This window comes from Salmo salar, chromosome 11 (assembly GCF_965601325.2).
Source record: "Salmo salar chromosome 11, fSalSal1, whole genome shotgun sequence".
NCBI classification, from domain to species: Eukaryota; Metazoa; Chordata; class Actinopteri; order Salmoniformes; family Salmonidae; genus Salmo; species Salmo salar.
In genome coordinates, this window is record NC_138301.1 from 104,993,226 (window position 1) to 105,011,018 (window position 17,793).

At 43.5% G+C, this 17,793-nt stretch overlaps 1 protein-coding gene across 2 annotated transcripts in view; it reads left to right on the top strand.

The window, feature by feature from the left end:
* Window positions 1–17,793, top strand: part of LOC106563498 (pyruvate carboxylase, mitochondrial) — a 119,654-nt gene that overhangs the window by 59,790 nt on the left and 42,071 nt on the right. For both annotated transcript variants that reach the window (XM_014129148.3, XM_014129149.3), the window contains one exon: window positions 13,138–13,320. In XM_014129148.3, the coding sequence (XP_013984623.1) occupies window positions 13,138–13,320 (183 nt within the window). The remainder of the gene's footprint in view (window positions 1–13,137; window positions 13,321–17,793) is intronic.

Sequence of the window (17,793 nt, forward strand, 5' to 3'; positions counted from 1 at the left end):
AAATGCATTGCCCTGAGATGGATATAATTTGCAGTGGTGTGAAGTACTACTTAATCTTACATCTAGACGTTCCGCTAGCGGAACACCTGCTCCAATATCCAATGATAGGCGTGGCGCGAATTACAAATTCCTCAAAAATCCCAAAACTTCCATTTTTCAAACATATGACTATTTTACACCATTTTAAAGACAAGACTCTCCTTTATCTAACCACACTGTCCGATTTCAAAAAGGCTTTACAGCGAAAGCAAAACATTAGATTGTCAGCAGAGTACCCAGCCAGAAATAATCAGACACCCATTTTTCAAGCTAGCAAATAATGTCACAAAAAACAAAACCACAGCTAAATGCAGCACTAACCTTTGATCTTCATCAGATGACACTCCTAGGACATTATGTTATACAATGCATGCATGTTTTGTTCAATCAAGTTCATATTTATATCAAAAACCAGCTTTTTACATTGGCATGCGACGTTCAGAACTAGCATTCCCACCGAACACTTCCGGTGAATTTACTAAATTACTCACGATAAACGTTCACAAAAAACATAACAATTATTTTAAGAATTATAGATACAGAACTCCTTTATGCAATCGCGGTGTCCGATTTTAAAATAGCTTTTCGGTGAAAGCACATTTTGCAATATTCTGAGTAGATAGCCCGGCCATCACAGGCTAGCTATTTTGACACCCACCAAGTGTGGTACTCACCAAACTCAGATTTACTATAAGAAAAATTGGATTACCTTTGCTGTTCTTCGTCAGAATGCACTCCCAGGACTTCTACTTCAATAACAAATGTTGGTTTGGTTCCAAATAATCCATAGTTATATCCAAATAGCGGCGTTTTGTTTGTGCGTTCAAGACACTATCCGAATGGGTAAAGAAGGGTGACGCGCCCGGCGCGTTCCGTGACAAAAAATGTCAAAATATTCCATTACCGTACTTCGAAGCATGTCAACCGCTGTTTAAAATCAATTTTTATGCGATTTTTCTCATTTAAAAAAAGTGATAATATTCCGACCGGGAAACCCTGTTTTCGTTCAGAGACGAAAAAATTAAAACATGGAGTCGTCTCGTGCACGCGCCCCCAGTCTCATTGTTCTCAGATCGACCACTATCCAAATGCGCTACTGTTTTTCAGCCATGGCCTGCAAAGTCATCATTCAACGTTCTGGCGCCTTCTGAGAGCCTATGGGAGCGTTAGGAAATGTCACGTTACAGCACGTTACACTGTTTTGGATAGAGATGATCAAGAAGGCCAAGAAATAGTCAGAGGGTACTTCCTGTTTGGAATCTTCTCAGGTTTTGGCCTGCCAAATGAGTTCTGTTATACTCACAGACACCATTCAAACAGTTTTAGAAACTTTGGAGTGTTTTCTATCCAAAGCTAATAATTATATGCATATTCTAGTTTCTGGGCAGGAGTAATAGTCAGATTAAATCGGGTACGTTTTTTTATCCGGCCGTAAAAATACTGCCCCCTATCCATAACAAGTTGTCGTTTTTTTGGGGTGTCTGTACTTTACTTTTTATATTTGTCTACTTTTACTCCATTATTTTCTTAATGAAAATAATGTACTTTTTACTCCATACATTTTCCACACCCACTTTTTGTAATAAAAAAAAAAAAAAATTGGTCTTATTCACTCCCCTATAAAGACATCATCCCTACTGCCTCTGATCTGGCGGACTCACTAAACACACATGCTTCGTAAATGCTCAGGTTTGATTAATATAAGGAATTTTCTAATAATTTTTACTTTTGATACTTAAATATATTGTAGCAATTACATTTACTGCCTACTTAAGTATATTTAAAACCTTGTACTTTTAGACTTTTACTCAACTAGTATTTTACTAGGTGACTTTCACTTTTACTTGAGTCATTTTCTGTTAAGGGATGTTAACTTTTACTCAAGTATGACAATTGGGTACTTTTTCCACCCCTGATAATTTGACACATCTTAGAGTTCTTATAGTTATAAGCAGTTGCAGAAATATCTAGAAGCAAAATCCTTGTTCCCCTAGCTTGAATGCAAAGGCAGTTGTCTCGTCATAGTTGGATACAGTGGTTATAATTCCACTGCTGTGTGATGTTGGAGAGGTCTTTAGAAGGGTGTAATCCCTTGTGCTGTGTTAAGTAGACGTGCTGAACATAGTATTCCTCAAGGGGACCCCACTGCTGTTATAGAAGTGCTCTACACAGCCGTGTAATGCATTTTTTTTATTCCCTATAGCATGGGCAAAACCTCGGTTCAACATGTCAAACAGACAACGTGTTTGAAGTTGTCTGAGGTAGGGAGGAAGGGGAGATGAAGTTGGGATGACAGTTTGGTTAGTTTGGGTCAATAGTTTGTGGTACTGGTTCATGCTTGACAAGGATGTTTTAGGCTGTTAGGGAATGAGTGGAGGTGTTGTGACCTACTTTTGGAAAAGGGTTGCGCTGTCTGAGGGGGAGGAGGGGAGTTGGATTGGCAAGCCGCCATCTTTATTCACCCTGTTGCCTTGGCGACAGAGGTTGAAGCATCACACTTGGATCCTGACTGAAATGAGCACGTTTCCCCCCTTCAGCCTCCCTCCCATGATGTTGCATGCGCTCAAAAATCAGAGCGCATTAAACATCAGATCAGTTTATTCTCCCAGACTGAGAGCGAGATGGAGGACACACACAAATTGCATCCACAGACCCATGTGCACACGCGCACACACACGCGCGCACACCAGGGCTGACCCCAATTGGTTGATTGTTTGGTCGTTAGGCTGTTGGTCAACTGAGATTGTGTTTGTTGAGCAGTAATATATTTATATTTGGTTTGCTAAGTGGCTATATACAGTACCAGTCAAAAGTTTGGACACTTTATTATTATTATTATTATTTAAAAATGAAGAAAAACCCTTGAATGAGTAGGTGTCAACTTGACTGGTACAGTTTTTAGTTTTTTTTAAATGTTAAGGTGCTGAATGAACTGTTTGCTCCGCTGATAGCCAGGTGTAGAAGTGGTGAAGTGGTAAAGTGTTGGAACTCTCCTGTTGGGACAGCTTTATGTATGTCCTAACAGTTTGTGGGCACAGTTTGTCACCGTTGTACTGCAATTAATGTGTTGTGTGGTGGCTTTGCTGGAATGGATCTAGATTATTATTATTATTTTTTTTTAATGGCTTCATGAGGTAGTCACCTGGAATGCATTTCAATTAACAGATGTTCCTTAAGTTAATTGGTGGGATTTCTTTCACTCAATGCGTTTGAGCCAATCAGTTGTGTTGTGACAAGGTAGGGGTGGTTTACAGAAGATGGCCCTATTTGGTAAAAGACCAAGTCCATATTATGGCAAGAACAGCTCAAATAAGCAAAGAGAAACGAAAGTCCATCATTACTGTAAGGCATGAAGGTCAGTCAATACGTAACATTTCAACAACTTTGAACGTTTCTTCAAGCGCTATGATGAAACTGGCTCTGAGGACCGCCACAGGAAAGAAAGATCCAGAGTTACCTCTACTGCAGAGGATAAGTTCATTAGAGTTACCAGCCTCAGAAATTGCAGCCCAAATAAATGCTTCAGAGTTCAAGTAACAGATACATCTCAACATCAACTGTTCAGAAGAGACTGTGAATCAGGCCTTCATGGTCGAATTCCTACAAAGAAACCACTACTAAAGGACACCAATAAGAAAGACTTGCTTGGGCCAAGAAACACAATCAATGGACATTAGACCGGTGGAAATCTGTCCTTTGGTCTGGAGTCCAAATTGGAGATTATTGGTTCCAACCTGTGTCTTTGTGCAACGCAGAGTAGGTGAATGGATGATCTCTGCATGTGTGGTTCCCACCGTGAAGCATGGAGGTGGTGGTGTGATGGTGCTTTGCTGGTGACACGGTTTGTGATTTATTTAGATTTCAAGGCACACTTAACCAGCATGGCCACCACAGCATTCTGCAGGGATACGCCATCCCATCTGGTTTGCGCTTAGTCCCACTATCATTTGACAGAATTAAGATCATGGGCCGTGTTCTCTTAGTGTTCTCCCTCTACATCGTGTCAGATCTGTAGGATAAATAAAGGGGGCATATAAGCAGACGGTGAAAGCTCTTACAATATTCATTGATTACATTTCTCTAAAACAGGCTATAGGCTACATGTATATTTGTAAACAGCTGGTGCACGATATCTAAGGAAGTGGCTACGTTTTGCTCGCCTGAGGTAGAGTATCTCATGATAAGCTGTAGACCACACAATCTACCTTGAGTTCATCTGGATTTTTCGTAGCTATCTACATACCACCCCAGACTGATGCTGGCACTAAGACCGCACTCAATGGGCTGTACTCCGCCATTAGCAAACAGAAAAACGCTCTTCGAGGCGGCGTTCCTAGTGGCCGGGGACTTTAATGCAGGGAAACCTAAATCTGTTTTACCAAATTTCTATCAGCATGTGAAATGTGGTACCAGAGGGGAAAAAACTCCACACCACCTTTTCTCCACACAGAGACGTGCACAAAGCTCTCCCTCGTCCTCCATTTGGTAAATCTGACCATAATTCTATCCTCGTGATTCCTGCTTACAAGCAAAAATTAAAGCAAGAAGCACCAGTGACTCGGTCAATAGTGGTCAGATGAAGCAGATGCTAAGCTACAGGACTATTTTGCTAGCACAGACTGGAATATGTTCCGGGATTCTTCCGATGGCATTGAGTAGTACACCACATCAGTCACTGGCTTTATCAATAAGTGCTTAATTGACGTTGTCCCCACAGTGACCACACGTAAATACCCCAACCAGAAGCCAGGCAATATCCGTACTGAGCTAAAGGCTAGAGCTGCCACTTTCAAGGAGCGGGACGCTAACCCGGAAGCTTATAAGAAATCCTGCTATGCCCTCCGAAGGAACCTTCAGACAGGCAAAGCATCAATACAGGACTAAGATGGAATCGTACTACACCAGCTCCGATGCTCGTCGGATGTGGCAGGGCTTGCAAACCATTACAGACTACAAAGGGAAGCACAACCGAGAGCTGCCCAGTGACATGAGCCTACCAGACGAGGTAAACTAAGTCTATGCTCGCTTCGAGGCAAGTAACACTGAAACATTCATGAGAGCACAACCTGTTCTGGATGACTGTGATCACGCTCTCCGCAGCCGATGTAAGAGCTTTAGACAGGTCAACATTCACAAGGCCGCAGGGCCGGACGGATTACCAGGACGTGTACTGCGAGCATGCGCTGACCAACTGGCAAGTGTCTTCACTGACATTTTCAACCTCTCTGTCCGAGTCTGTAATGCCAATATGTTTTAAGCAGCCCACCATAGTCCCTGTGCCCAAGAACACTAAGGTAACCTGCCTAAATGACTACCGACCCATAGCACTCACATCTGTTGCCATGAAGTGCTTTGAAAGGCTGGTCATGGCTCACATCAACACCATTATTCCAGAAACCCTACACCCACTCCAATTTGCATACCGCCCTAACAGATCCACAGATGATGCAATCTCTATTGCACTCCACACTTCCCTTTCCCACCTGGACAAAAGGAACACCGGTGTGACAATGCTGTTCATTGACTACAGCTCAGCGTTCAACACCATAGTGCCCTCAGTTCATCAATAAGCTAAGGGACGAAACACATCCCTCTGCAACTGGATCCTGGACTTCCTGACAGGCTGCCACCAGGTGTTAAGGGTAGGTAACGCATCAGCCACGCTGATCCTCAACACAGGGGCCCCTCAGGGGTGTGTGTGCTCAGTCCCCTCCTGTACTCCCTGTTCACTCATGACTCCGGCCAGGCACGACTCCAACACCATCATTAAGTTTGCCGATGACACAGTGGTAGGCCTGATCAACGACAAGACAGCCTATAGGGAGGAGGTCCGAGACCTGACTGTGTGGTGCCAGGACAACAACCTCTTCCTCAGTGTGATCAAGACAAAGGAGATGATTGTGGACTGCAGGAAAACGGGGACTGAGCACGACCCCATTTTCATCTACGGGGCTGTATTGGAGCAGGTTGAGAGCCTCAAGTTCCTTGGTGTCCACATCACCAACAAACTAACATGGTCCATGCACACCAAGACAGTCGTGAAGAGGGCACAACAAAACCTATTCCCCCTCAGGAGACTGAAAAGATTTGGCATGGGTCCTCAAGGTTATACAGCTGCACCATCGAGAGCATTCTTACTGGTTGCATCACTACATGGTATGGCAACTGCTCGGCCTCTGACCGCAAGGCACTACAGAGGGTAGTGTGACCGGCCCAGTACATCATTGGGGACAAGCTTCCTGCCATCCATGACCTCTATACCAGGCGGTGTCGGAGGAAGGCCCTAAAAATTGTGGTACCCGAGTGCCAAGTCTAGGTCCAAGAGGCTTCTAAACAGCTTCTACCCCCAAGCCATAAGACTCCTGAACATCTAATCAAATGGCTACCCAGACTATTTGCATTGCCCACCCCCCCTTTTACGCCACTGCTACTGTTATTATCTATGCATAGTCACTTGAATAACTCTACCTATATGTACATATTACCTCGACTAACCGGTGCAACCCACACATTGACTCTGTACCGGTACCCCCTGTATATAGTCTCACCATTGTTATTTTACTGCTGCACTTTTTAATTACTTGTTCCTTTTATTTCTGTTTCATATTTTTTTAACTGCATTGCTGGTTAGGGGCTTGTAAGTAAGCATTTCACTGTAATACCTGTTGTATTCGGTGCATGTGACTAATAGAATTTGATGTGTAATGTTTATGACCGATGAGTACCGATATATTTTCTCCATGTGACAAGGATTGAAAAGGATTTGCCAGTAGATTGTCGACTTGATTCATGACGATGACTGCTAGCTAAGGTTTTGAAAGTATGATGTTGACTGTAGATATAATGTGGTTTGATGTAATTTTGTATGTGTCCTTCTTGGATGGGCACTTCTAATGCAACACTATGGCAGCACCCAAGGGGCTTGAATTTGAGCTCTACCTTTAGAGTTTGAGGTGATGTAGTGTCTCCATGAGTGACAGAACACTGTGCCAATCACGGCGCAACTAGAGAACATTACCAACCCATTTGCTCCGTATTTTCCGCTTGCCGCCCCTCTGCCTTACTCAAGAAAGCAAAAAAGAGACCGTATAAAAAAAATATGCATTCAATATTATTATTCCTGTCTTCCCGTTGTCATTGTCGGAGTGGACACAGGTTGTGCACTCCGCAAACAATGTTACACTTGGTAACACAAGTGGTCTTATTTCATTCCATTTACGAATTCTGACAATTTAGTCATTATCTTTGGTTTGGAGAGCTCCTGTCAATGTTGTGTAAGGAGGCGCACGCAAAGAAGTAGGCCTATAGGCTACCTGACCTGATTATACATAGAAGTAGGCCTATAGGCTACCTGACCTGATTATACATAGAAGTAGGCCTATAGGCTACCTGACCTGATTATACATAGAAGTAGGCCTATAAGCTACCTGACCTGTGTGTAAATGTAGGCATATAAATGTGCCCATTTGGGGATCTGATAGTTTTCACTTTTGGCGTAACGCACCACCACTGTGCAGCGTCTCAAAGTAATGTCTTCACCTCAAACGGCAAGCAAACAGTCTGTTTTTACGTCCGTTGAGAATGACAATAGTTCTATGTATTTGAAAAATCTTTCCAGCTCTCTCCCTTTCGATAACCACTCAACGTGAAAAGGAAAAATGTAATTCTCTGATTAAATGGAAACGGCATGAATTAGGCCTACCTGATTTACATCTTATCAGTGCTTGACTTGGACTGGAATAGGTTCCGGTACTCATTTTGGCTACTGGTACTGTTTATATTTAGGTGCAGGAGCTCCACAATACTTTTGAGCTAATATTCTATAAGAGGAACAGGAGCTCAAGCAGTAGAACATTTGAGGTGCTGGTACTCGGCTCTGGTGAGCTCCTGTCCAAGTCAAGCACTGCTTCTTATCCCTACCGCAAATAGCTTACATGGCCGGAGCTCACTGGCGTTGAAACTCAAAGGCCCAGAATATTTTATACAATGTTGCAAGTTCGCTAGCCTAAGCTTAGGATGACCCAAGTTGATACAATGTTTCAAGTTCATTGCAGACAGGCCATGTGTAGTGTTAGGTTCTTATTTTTCTGAGTAAATAACTCACGGACACTAGAGGAGCTTAACCAAGTTTAATTCTTCCCAAAGGGTCTTTACAGCTGTAATTCAGACAGACGAGGTAAATATATCCCACTTAAGACACTCGTCCTTCCCTCCAATCCTTACATCTTATGGTTCCACAGGAAGAGGATAGTAAACCCTTATTACTCCCTTCAGGGGATCTGAGCTCACCTCCTGACCTCAACCCCTCCTTCACCTAATCCACAGATGTCCATCTGCCTCCCCTATAGCAATCACTTGATCTCCTCCCGTTCACCCAGCACATTCCACAGCCACTGTCTTTTTCACTCTTTATATTCTATGCTTCTGATCTATCATTTATTTAATATCTCAATGTTCAAAGTTTAGCTGACTGTGTTGATTCCAACAGCCAATGTGATTTATAGGATATTTATTTTTATCAGGATATTTTCTACCTGCAGGCTGCAATGTTTTTTTTTTTTTTTTACGTAGTTACTAGAAGTTACTTTTTAGGTTTGTTTAATTTTCATTTAGATTTGGATAGAATTTTGATTCACCACATGACAATGATTTTGAGATATGAAGATATTATAAATTAAACTTGAATGAAAATGTGCATGTGTAAACCATAACTGGCATGCAGATCGGTAAAATGGTCATATAAATTGACATTCCACATGACAAAGGTTACCGACTCCTGTAGCCTGTTACCGGCAACATCAGGAGAGTGACGGCAGAGTCTGCGAAAGCCTGCGGGAGGATAGTAGTTGGGGCAGGTTACGTTTATTCCTTTTCTGGTTATCTAGATCTCTGGCAACCTCATGAGCCATTTGTGTTATTTCATCAAACCATGAGCTTTAAGCATCAGACAAGCTCAATGCATATAGTTGATTTGATAAAAACGCATAAAGTGTGTCTAATATATGGAAAAATGCACGTTTTTAAAAATGTCTACCAATCCATTGTTCGAAGGAACAGAAGACTTTCGGGCGACCCAAGTTGTGTGGGACAGCCCTAGCGTGTGCACACAGTGATGAGTCTGACCCATGTTGTCTTGGAGCCATGGGGTGATCTCCTCTCTCTGCAACAAACACGGCACGTTGGATTTTCTGCCATTGTCTATTACTGTGTATCTATTGCTGTGGTAATAACTTTTATCAGAAAGGGCCCACTGTTAAGTAGACAATCAAGCGCAAGCATAGTTGTAACTTCATTAGGTTACTTTTCGATATTTTGATACATCTATATATCAAAATGCTAATTTGTACCGTAAAACATTCTAAGGATCAGATTGTCATATTGTATTCATATCTAATTGAGCGATTTTTAAAGAATGTTAAATGTGAGTGCTACAAATACGCAGCTGCACCAAGGGTGGGAGCAGGCAGCACGCCATGGAACAGATCATCTCTCCGGCTCACCACACAGGAGCACCGCAGGTGGACGTGTTTTTAATTGTGTTGGGAGGCTGTTCGGCTGTGATTGTTCTGATTTGTGTGGGAGTCCTCCCTGCAGTGCATCTCACACAATGAGAATAGGGCTAACAGTGCTCTAATCCCAGTGCTGGAAGGCACAGCGATGGGGGCTTGAAGGATAAGAGTCTGACCCTTGTGGAGCTAAACGTGTACTTTCTAGGTGTCACTCTGTCACTAGTTTTTGTTGCCTTTTGTAAGGAAGCATGTTTTATTTCACACACATCCACTGTTTGCTGTTGATAGCGTCTTCTGTCTTGTCTGTTTTAGTTGAATTTTTTAAAATTATTTTTTAAATCCCTGCCACGAACCCACAGGAGGCCTTTTGCCTCTTGCCAGGCCATCATTGTAAATAACAATTTGTTCAGAATTGACTTAACTGGTCAAATAAAACTTTCAGTTTTTACTGGTGTTTAGGCTGTATTTTCAGTTTGCCATTTTATACCAATAATGATATCAGCACGGTAATACTGAACTTGAATAATTCAGTGATTGTGTTTTTGGAAGCCAACACTGTCACCCATCAAGGGCAGTATCTGCTGATTGAAAGGCTAGCTTTTGTCTTTGGTCTGTTCTGACATTGCACAGAACCTAGCCTAAAACGGATTGAAACGACCCCTATTTGTGCATCATTTACAACGTTACGTTTACAGTCACCTGGTGTGTTTTGAATCAATAACTTAGAGTTTTCAAATCAACTGTCTTTGAATCTTTAATTGGACCATGAAATTGGAGGTTGTTAAAGGATATGAGTGAATTAAACATCCACACCGCTGCAGTCGAGACTACTGCTGACTAATTGGGTTTGAACACTTCCCTCTCCAACTGGATCCTGGACTTCCTGACAGGCAGACCCCAGGTGGTGAGGGTGGGCAAAATCACCTCCACCCCACACGACTAACACCATCGTTGATTTTCCAGACAACATGGCGGTGCTGGGCCTGATCGGCGACGAGACAGCCAACAGGGAGGTTAGAGCCCCGACAGAGTGGTGCTAGGGAAACAGCCTCTACCTCAACGTCAGCAAAACCAAGGAGCTGATTTGGGGTCTCCAGGAAACTGGGAGGGGAAGAGGGCTATTGACGTGTGTTTACTTTATAATGTGAATAGTCATACATGACATGGCACATTTATCTCTTCTCTATATCCTATTGTGTACACATCAGGCTATTACTAGGCATGCTACCACTTCTATTACTAGGCATAATCAAATTTATTTATATAGCCCTTCTTACATCAACTGATATCTCAAAGTGCTGTACAGAAACCCAGCCTAAAACCCCAAACGGCAAGCAATGCAGGTGTAGAAGCACGGTGGCTAGGAAAAACTCCTTAGAAAGGCCAAAACTTAGGAAGAAACCTAGAGAGGAACCAGGCTATGAGGGGTGGCCAGTCCTCTTCTGGCTGGGCCGGGTGGAGATTATAACAGAACATGGCCAAAATGTTCAAATGTTCATAAATTACCAGCATGGTCAAATAATAATAATAATAATATCACAGTAGTTGTCGAGGGTGCAACAAGTCAGCACCTCGAGTAAATGTCAGTTGGCTTTTCATAGCCCATCATTGAGAGTATCTCTACTGCTCCTGCTGTCTCTAGAGAGTTGAAAACAGCAGGTCTGGGACAGGTAGCACGTCCGGTGAACAGGTCAGGGTTCCATAGCCGCAGGCAGAACGGTTGAAACTGGAGCAGCAGCACGGCCAGGTGGAGTGGGGACAGCATGGAGTCATCATGCCAGGTAGTCCTGAGGCATGGTCCTAGGGCACAGGTCCTCGGAAAGAGAGAATTAGAGAGAGCATACTTAAATTCACACAGGACATCGGATAAGACAGGAGAAATACTCCAGATATAACAGACTGACCCTAGCCCCCCGACACAAACTACTGCAGCATAAATACTGGAGGCTGAGATGAGGGGTCAGGAGACACTGTGGCCCCATCCGATGATACCCCCGGACAGGGCCAAACAGGCAGGATATAACCCCACCCACTTTGCCAAAGCACAGCCCCCACACCACGAGAGGGATATCTTCAACCACCAACTTACCATCCTGAGACAAGGCCGAGTATAGCCCACAAAGATCTCCGCCACGGCACAACCCAAGGGGGGGTGCCAACCCAGACAGGAAGACCACGTCAGTGACTCAACACACTCAAGTGACGCACCCCTCCCAGGGACGGCATGGAAGAACACCAGTAAGCCAGTGACTCAGCCCCTGTAATAGGGTTAGAGGCAGAGAATCCCAGTGGAGAGAGGGGAACCGGCCAGGCAGACACCGCAAGGGCGGTTCGTTGCTCCAGAGCCTTTCTGTTCACCTTCACACTCCTGGGCCAGACTACACTCAATCATAGGACCTACTGAAGAGATGAGTCTTCAGTAAAGACTTAAAGGTTGAGACTGAGTCTGCATCTCTCACATGCGTAGGCAGACCATTCCATAAAAATTGAGCTCTATAGGAGAAAGCCCTGCCTCTAGCTGTTTGCTTAGATATTCTAGGGACAATTAGGAGGCCTGCGTCTTGTGACCGTAGCGTACGTGTAGGTATGTACGGCAGGACCAAATCGGAAAGATGGGTAGGAGCAAGCCCATGTAATGCTTTGTAGGTTAGCAGTAAAACCTTGAAATCAGCCCTTGCCTTAACAGGAAGCCAGTGTAGGGAGGCTAGCACTGGAGTAATATGATCACATTTTTTGGTTCTAGTCAGGATTCTAGCAGCCGTATTTAGCACTAACTGAAGTTTATTTAGTGCTTTATCCGGGTAGCCAGAAAGTAGAGCATTGCAGTAGTCCAACCTAGAAGTAACAAAAGCATGAATAAATTTTTATGCATTTTTGGACAGAAAGTTTCAGATTTTTGCAATGTTACGTAGATGGAAAAAAGCTGTCCTTGAAACAGTCTTGATATGTTCGTCAAAAGAGAGATCAAGGTCCAGAGTAACGCCGAGGCCCTTCACAGTTTTATTTGAGACGACTGTACAACCAAGGTTAATTGTCAGATTCAACAGAAGATCTCTTTGTTTCTTGGGACCTAGAACAAGCATCTCTGTTTTGTCCGAGTTTAAAAGTAGAAAGTTTGCAGCCATCCACTTCCTTATGTTTGAAACACAGGCTTCTAGCGAGGGCACTTCTATTACTAGGTATACTACCGCTTCTATTACTAGGCATACTACCGCTTCTATTACTAGGCATACTACCGCTTCTATTACTAGGCATACTACCGCTTCTATTACTAGGCATACTACCGCTTCCATTATTGGTTATTTTTAGTTGACTTTACTCTTATTGCTGTAGGTTTTTCTACTGCGTTGAGGGAGCTAGCACACAAACATTTCGCAGCATTTTTTTATACCTGCTGTAGACTGTACGTGACAAGTCAAATGACTGAATTGACAAATATGAAACTTGGAAAAGGTTGTGTTTCTCAAAGGATATGTATTGCTGCATTTGTAAATGTACATGTTTTATATAGACGGGCTTACTTTCTTCCTGACTCATGTCTTAACAGCTCTATCTGCATACCCGTAATTCCTCTCTCCCAATTCCTCAGGTATTCCGAAGTGGCGAGGGCATGGGCATCCGTCTGGACAGTGCGTCTGCGTTCCAGGGAGCTGTCATCTCTCCCCACTACGACTCCCTTTTGGTTAAAGTCATTGCCAGCGGGAAGGACCTGCCTGCTGCCGCCGCCAAGATGAACAGGGCGCTGGCGGAGTTCCGTGTCCGCGGGGTCAAGGTAGGGTCATTAATTACGGCACATTGTCACATTATGTGACCACAGTAGGCTTTTTAGTCACCCACTACACGACTCAAGTGACTAATCCAGTCAGCAAGAATTTTTTGAACTTATCAAATAACCTTTTTTCAAAAGTGCTTGGAAGTGCAGCTTCTGAAAGCACCCCGTTTTATCCGCACCTTAAACTGTCTACATGTGTCATTACTGTGTAATGGTCAGATGTTTTTAGCACAAGACCCTTACTACGGGAAAAGCGGCATAGTGAAAAGTGCTGAAAGTGGCAACTCTGGAGAAGAGAAGTGGAAAGCAGGAGCTCCATGAAAAGGATGTCAGAAGGCTAAGAAGGCAGCTGTGTAGAGGCCGTTAAGGCCAGACAGGTCATCAATGCATTTATGATTCATCTCATCCTGATGATCAAAGACATTTGTAAATGATAAACATTGTAGAGAGCTGAATTTTTCTCTCCTCAAAGCCCAGATTTTCTTTCTTGCAAGTAGTGCATCTTTTAAATGGCACCGTTTTTAATTGGTAAATTATTTAGTAGTAATGGGAAGTAGAAGCTAAATATACAACGGACTGGATGGCTTGTCTACGCATGAGACGGAGAGGATAAAAGACTAGCAGATGGGAAGAAATGCAGGTAGGTTTCTACTTTCAACTTTGTATCGAAGAGGGCTTTGGTTTGGAATTGTAAAGTAGAGAATCAGAGTTGCAATACTAGTGTCAATAACATATGTTCACATGAAAGCACAGTATGAATGGCAGTAATGGCTGTATATATGTGTTTTTGTTGGTTTTAAGGGAGGGAGTTCTTGTTCTGTCAGCCCTAGTTTTCCATGGCTCTGAATGAAACCTTTGATTGGTGTGTGTGTGTGTGTGTGTGTGTGTGTGTGTGTGTGTGTGTGTGTGTGTGTGTGAGAGAGCGAGCGAGCGAGCGAGGGTTAGGGGCAGCAGCTGCAACATGGCCAGCTGCGCTTTTGAAGGGCATGCAGCAGGGGAACGCTCCAACATCTTATGACTGTCCAACCCCCCCACACACACTTACCTTTCCTGCATCAGCTTCTGCAAACCAGCGCCAACATGATTCTATTCTCTTGATTGTCCTTTTTCTTCTTCCTTTCCGCTTGTCTAGTGTCCCCTCCTTGAATTCGTTTCCTTATTCTCCTTTTCTTGTTGACCTGATAGTGTGACAGACTGAGACGACTGCCCTGTGTAGTTGGGATATTTCATTTATCTTATATCCCTCTCCCCTCTCACCCGCTCCCTTCCCCTCTCACCCTGTCCTTACCCCTCTCGTTCCCCAAGTTAATGCTCTCTTCAGCCCCGGAGGTATTTTGTTGCCATGATTATTTGCAGCGCTCTAAAATATCAAAGACATTAAAGCTGCTCCAGATCATCCCCTCTCTGCACCACAAGAGCACTAACTAGCGAATTGTCACATGTTTTTTAATGATGACTCATTATCACTTCAGGATGGGTGAAGAGGTTCAAACCATGTTGGTCGCACAATTGCCTCCCTCCATTTCCTTGCATGTTTGATTAATTTCCCTCACTGCATATACTAAACAAATTTTCCCCCTCTATCATGCATCCATCCTTTCCCATGTCTAAATCTCATTCGCTCTCACGCTGTTCCTCCCAGCAGGGGAAGGCCACTCGAGCCCCATTGGACCACAGCAGTGCCTCCTTTTTTTATTTATTTTTTACTACCCAGCTTCAAATGGGTAGTTTATTTAGCACTGATGCCACCAGAGATGTAATTACCTGTTCAAGTAAGAGTACAGCCAAGTGATTTCCCCCAGCAGCACCATTAGGTGTTGGAGAAGCAGAGGAAGTGCTGCTAACATCTGCCCACATTTACACAACATATTGGCTGAAAAAACGCTCAGAAAATGTGATACCATCCTAGCCTAGCTGGTTTGAAAACCTGAGCCGACAAGGTGAAGAAATCTGTTGATTTGCCCTTGAGTAAGGCAGTTAACCCTAATTTGCTACAGTGGTGCCCTACCACTGGCTGACCCTGTAAAACAACATTTCTCTGCACCTATCATACTACTGTGGCTGACCCTGTAAAACAACACGTTTCTCTGCACCTATCGTACTACTGTGGCTGACCCTGTAAAACAACACGTTTCTCTGCACCTATCGTACTACTGTGGCTGACCCTGGAAAACAACACGTTTCTCTGCACCTATCGTACTACTGTGGCTGACCCTGTAAAACAACACATTTCTCTGCACCTATCGTACTACTGTGGCTGACCCTGTAAAACAACACATTTCTCTGCACCTATCGTACTACTGTGGCTGACCCTGGAAAACAACACGTTTCTCTGCACCTATCGTACTACTGTGGCTGACCCTGGAAAACAACACGTTTCTCTGCACCTATCGTACTACTGTGGCTGACCCTGTAAAACAACACATTTCTCTGCACCAATGCAGCTGTGTGTGACATGCTTTTCCAATTCCCTCGTGATTTAATGGTGTTGTAAACATGTTGAAATCCTTTTTAAAGGTAATCCCACAGTCATTTATCGGCGTAGCAACGGACTCGGAGCTTCCCAAGTTCAACGTCAACAAGATTTGTTATTTCAGAGCTCATGTTACCCACTGTGCTGTTGTGCTAATATCTTCGCAGTGTACTGTAGTGGTGCATGCAGATACACCTTGGAAAGACTAACCAGCATTACCAGCCCAATATCCACTACATGTAGCTGTCTCACTCTGCAGATGGACTATGAATTGGCTTTTAGTTGTGTTTTTTTTACCCCTCACTCACCCGCAGATAGAAATTGTACCTTAAGTGGTCTGGGAAATTACTCCTTTGGGTACTATGCAATGATTCCTGTGCCCACCATCAGTTATCTTTTGTATGTCCCTTTTTCTTACCCCCTCCTCCCACAGTTATGCATTTACAGTACACATGAGCATGAGAGCAAAGACAAGGCTCTTAATCAATTGAAATGGGAGCAATAAGTTTTGCCAGCTTATGTAACTACTACCTTCCTTTACAAGTAGAAACGGAGATGTAGTGCTCCATATGAAACGGCAACACATTCACTGCCACTGTGTAGCGCAAAAAAACTGGTCTTTGAAGCCCTAATCTGCACTGAATGGTTCCCAGAGGTGTGACTGGCTTTAGAGGGAGATATGGCGAACTGAAGCAGGGTGTGGGGAGATATGGAGAGGAGTTGTGTGAAATCGAGATGAGTGGGAGGCTGCTTAAAGATGTAGTGTGCAGGCAGGCTGGGTGCAGATTGTTCCCTTTATTTCAGATCTTGCTCAGATCAACACATCTGATTTATTATTATGCATGGATACTTTTCAGTCATTAGAATTTGAAAGCTTTGCTGCACTCTGCTTCGAAGTGGGATAGTGAATTAGGGACGTGCATTAAGGATTTCACAGCTGTGATACTCGCTGTCATTATATCCCCCTCTGCTTTGCTCCCCTCCACCATAGCACCCTACACCCACTCCTCCCCATACTGCCTCTCTATGCAGTTTAGTGATGAGGAGACATTTTGTAGGACCAAGGTAGAAGATAAACAAGGATTTTAATGCTGTATGCAGCAATCTGTTAATGACCACTTAAACATGCATGTACATGAGTCATTTGCATGAATAATACTCAACCCCCTCCAACGCTCATTCTCTCCCTCACGCTCTCCCTCTCTTCTGCCTCCCATATTTATCCTTCACACACAAATAGAATTGTTTGTTCGGCTAAATTAATATTGCAGCACTATTTCCCACTTTGCATCTGCTGATTTACTTTTGCAGCATTTGCTTCTAGGAAAGGAAATACTTCCCTCAAGGAACAAACACAAAACGACCAGAATTCTGGTCGTTTTAAAAAATGTAGACAACTGATGGTGGATGAAAGTGCCTTTTTAGGAATTTTGATTAATGTTGGTCATTTTATGTGGATTGAGTGTCAGTCTTATCCACTTTCTCTAGCAACACATTCACCCCCACACTCCTTTCCGCTGATCATAGGGTGTGGTTGGGGTAGAGGTGCTTCAGCGTAACGGGGAGTGGATTTGGTCATTTTTTTTAAATTCAAATGGGTGGGTTAAAATGCTGGTCCAAGAGATTTTGTCAGGTTAAATCACCCTGTTTTTCTACTCAAATATCTAGTCGTGAATGGAAAAACCTTGGCTCTACATCTGAGAGGAAAAAGTCAAAGCACTCACTTAAAATCCTATTCTTTCTGGCCGTCTCAAAGCTGGGGTAGGGTTTTTGATGCAGGGGCAGAGAACAGCCAACCATGGTGAATGAGTTGGATGGTACGAGGTTAAATGAAATCAGGACTGGCTAAAAGAATTCTGAACATTTTTTTATTTTCTTATCCCACAACTTGGAGACGTTAGAGCTATTTCTGAGACGGGGAACTCCTGAACTGGTCTAAACTGCTCAACTTTATCCACAGCCAACCAGATCTGCAGATCTGATATTAATGGGACTTGTCA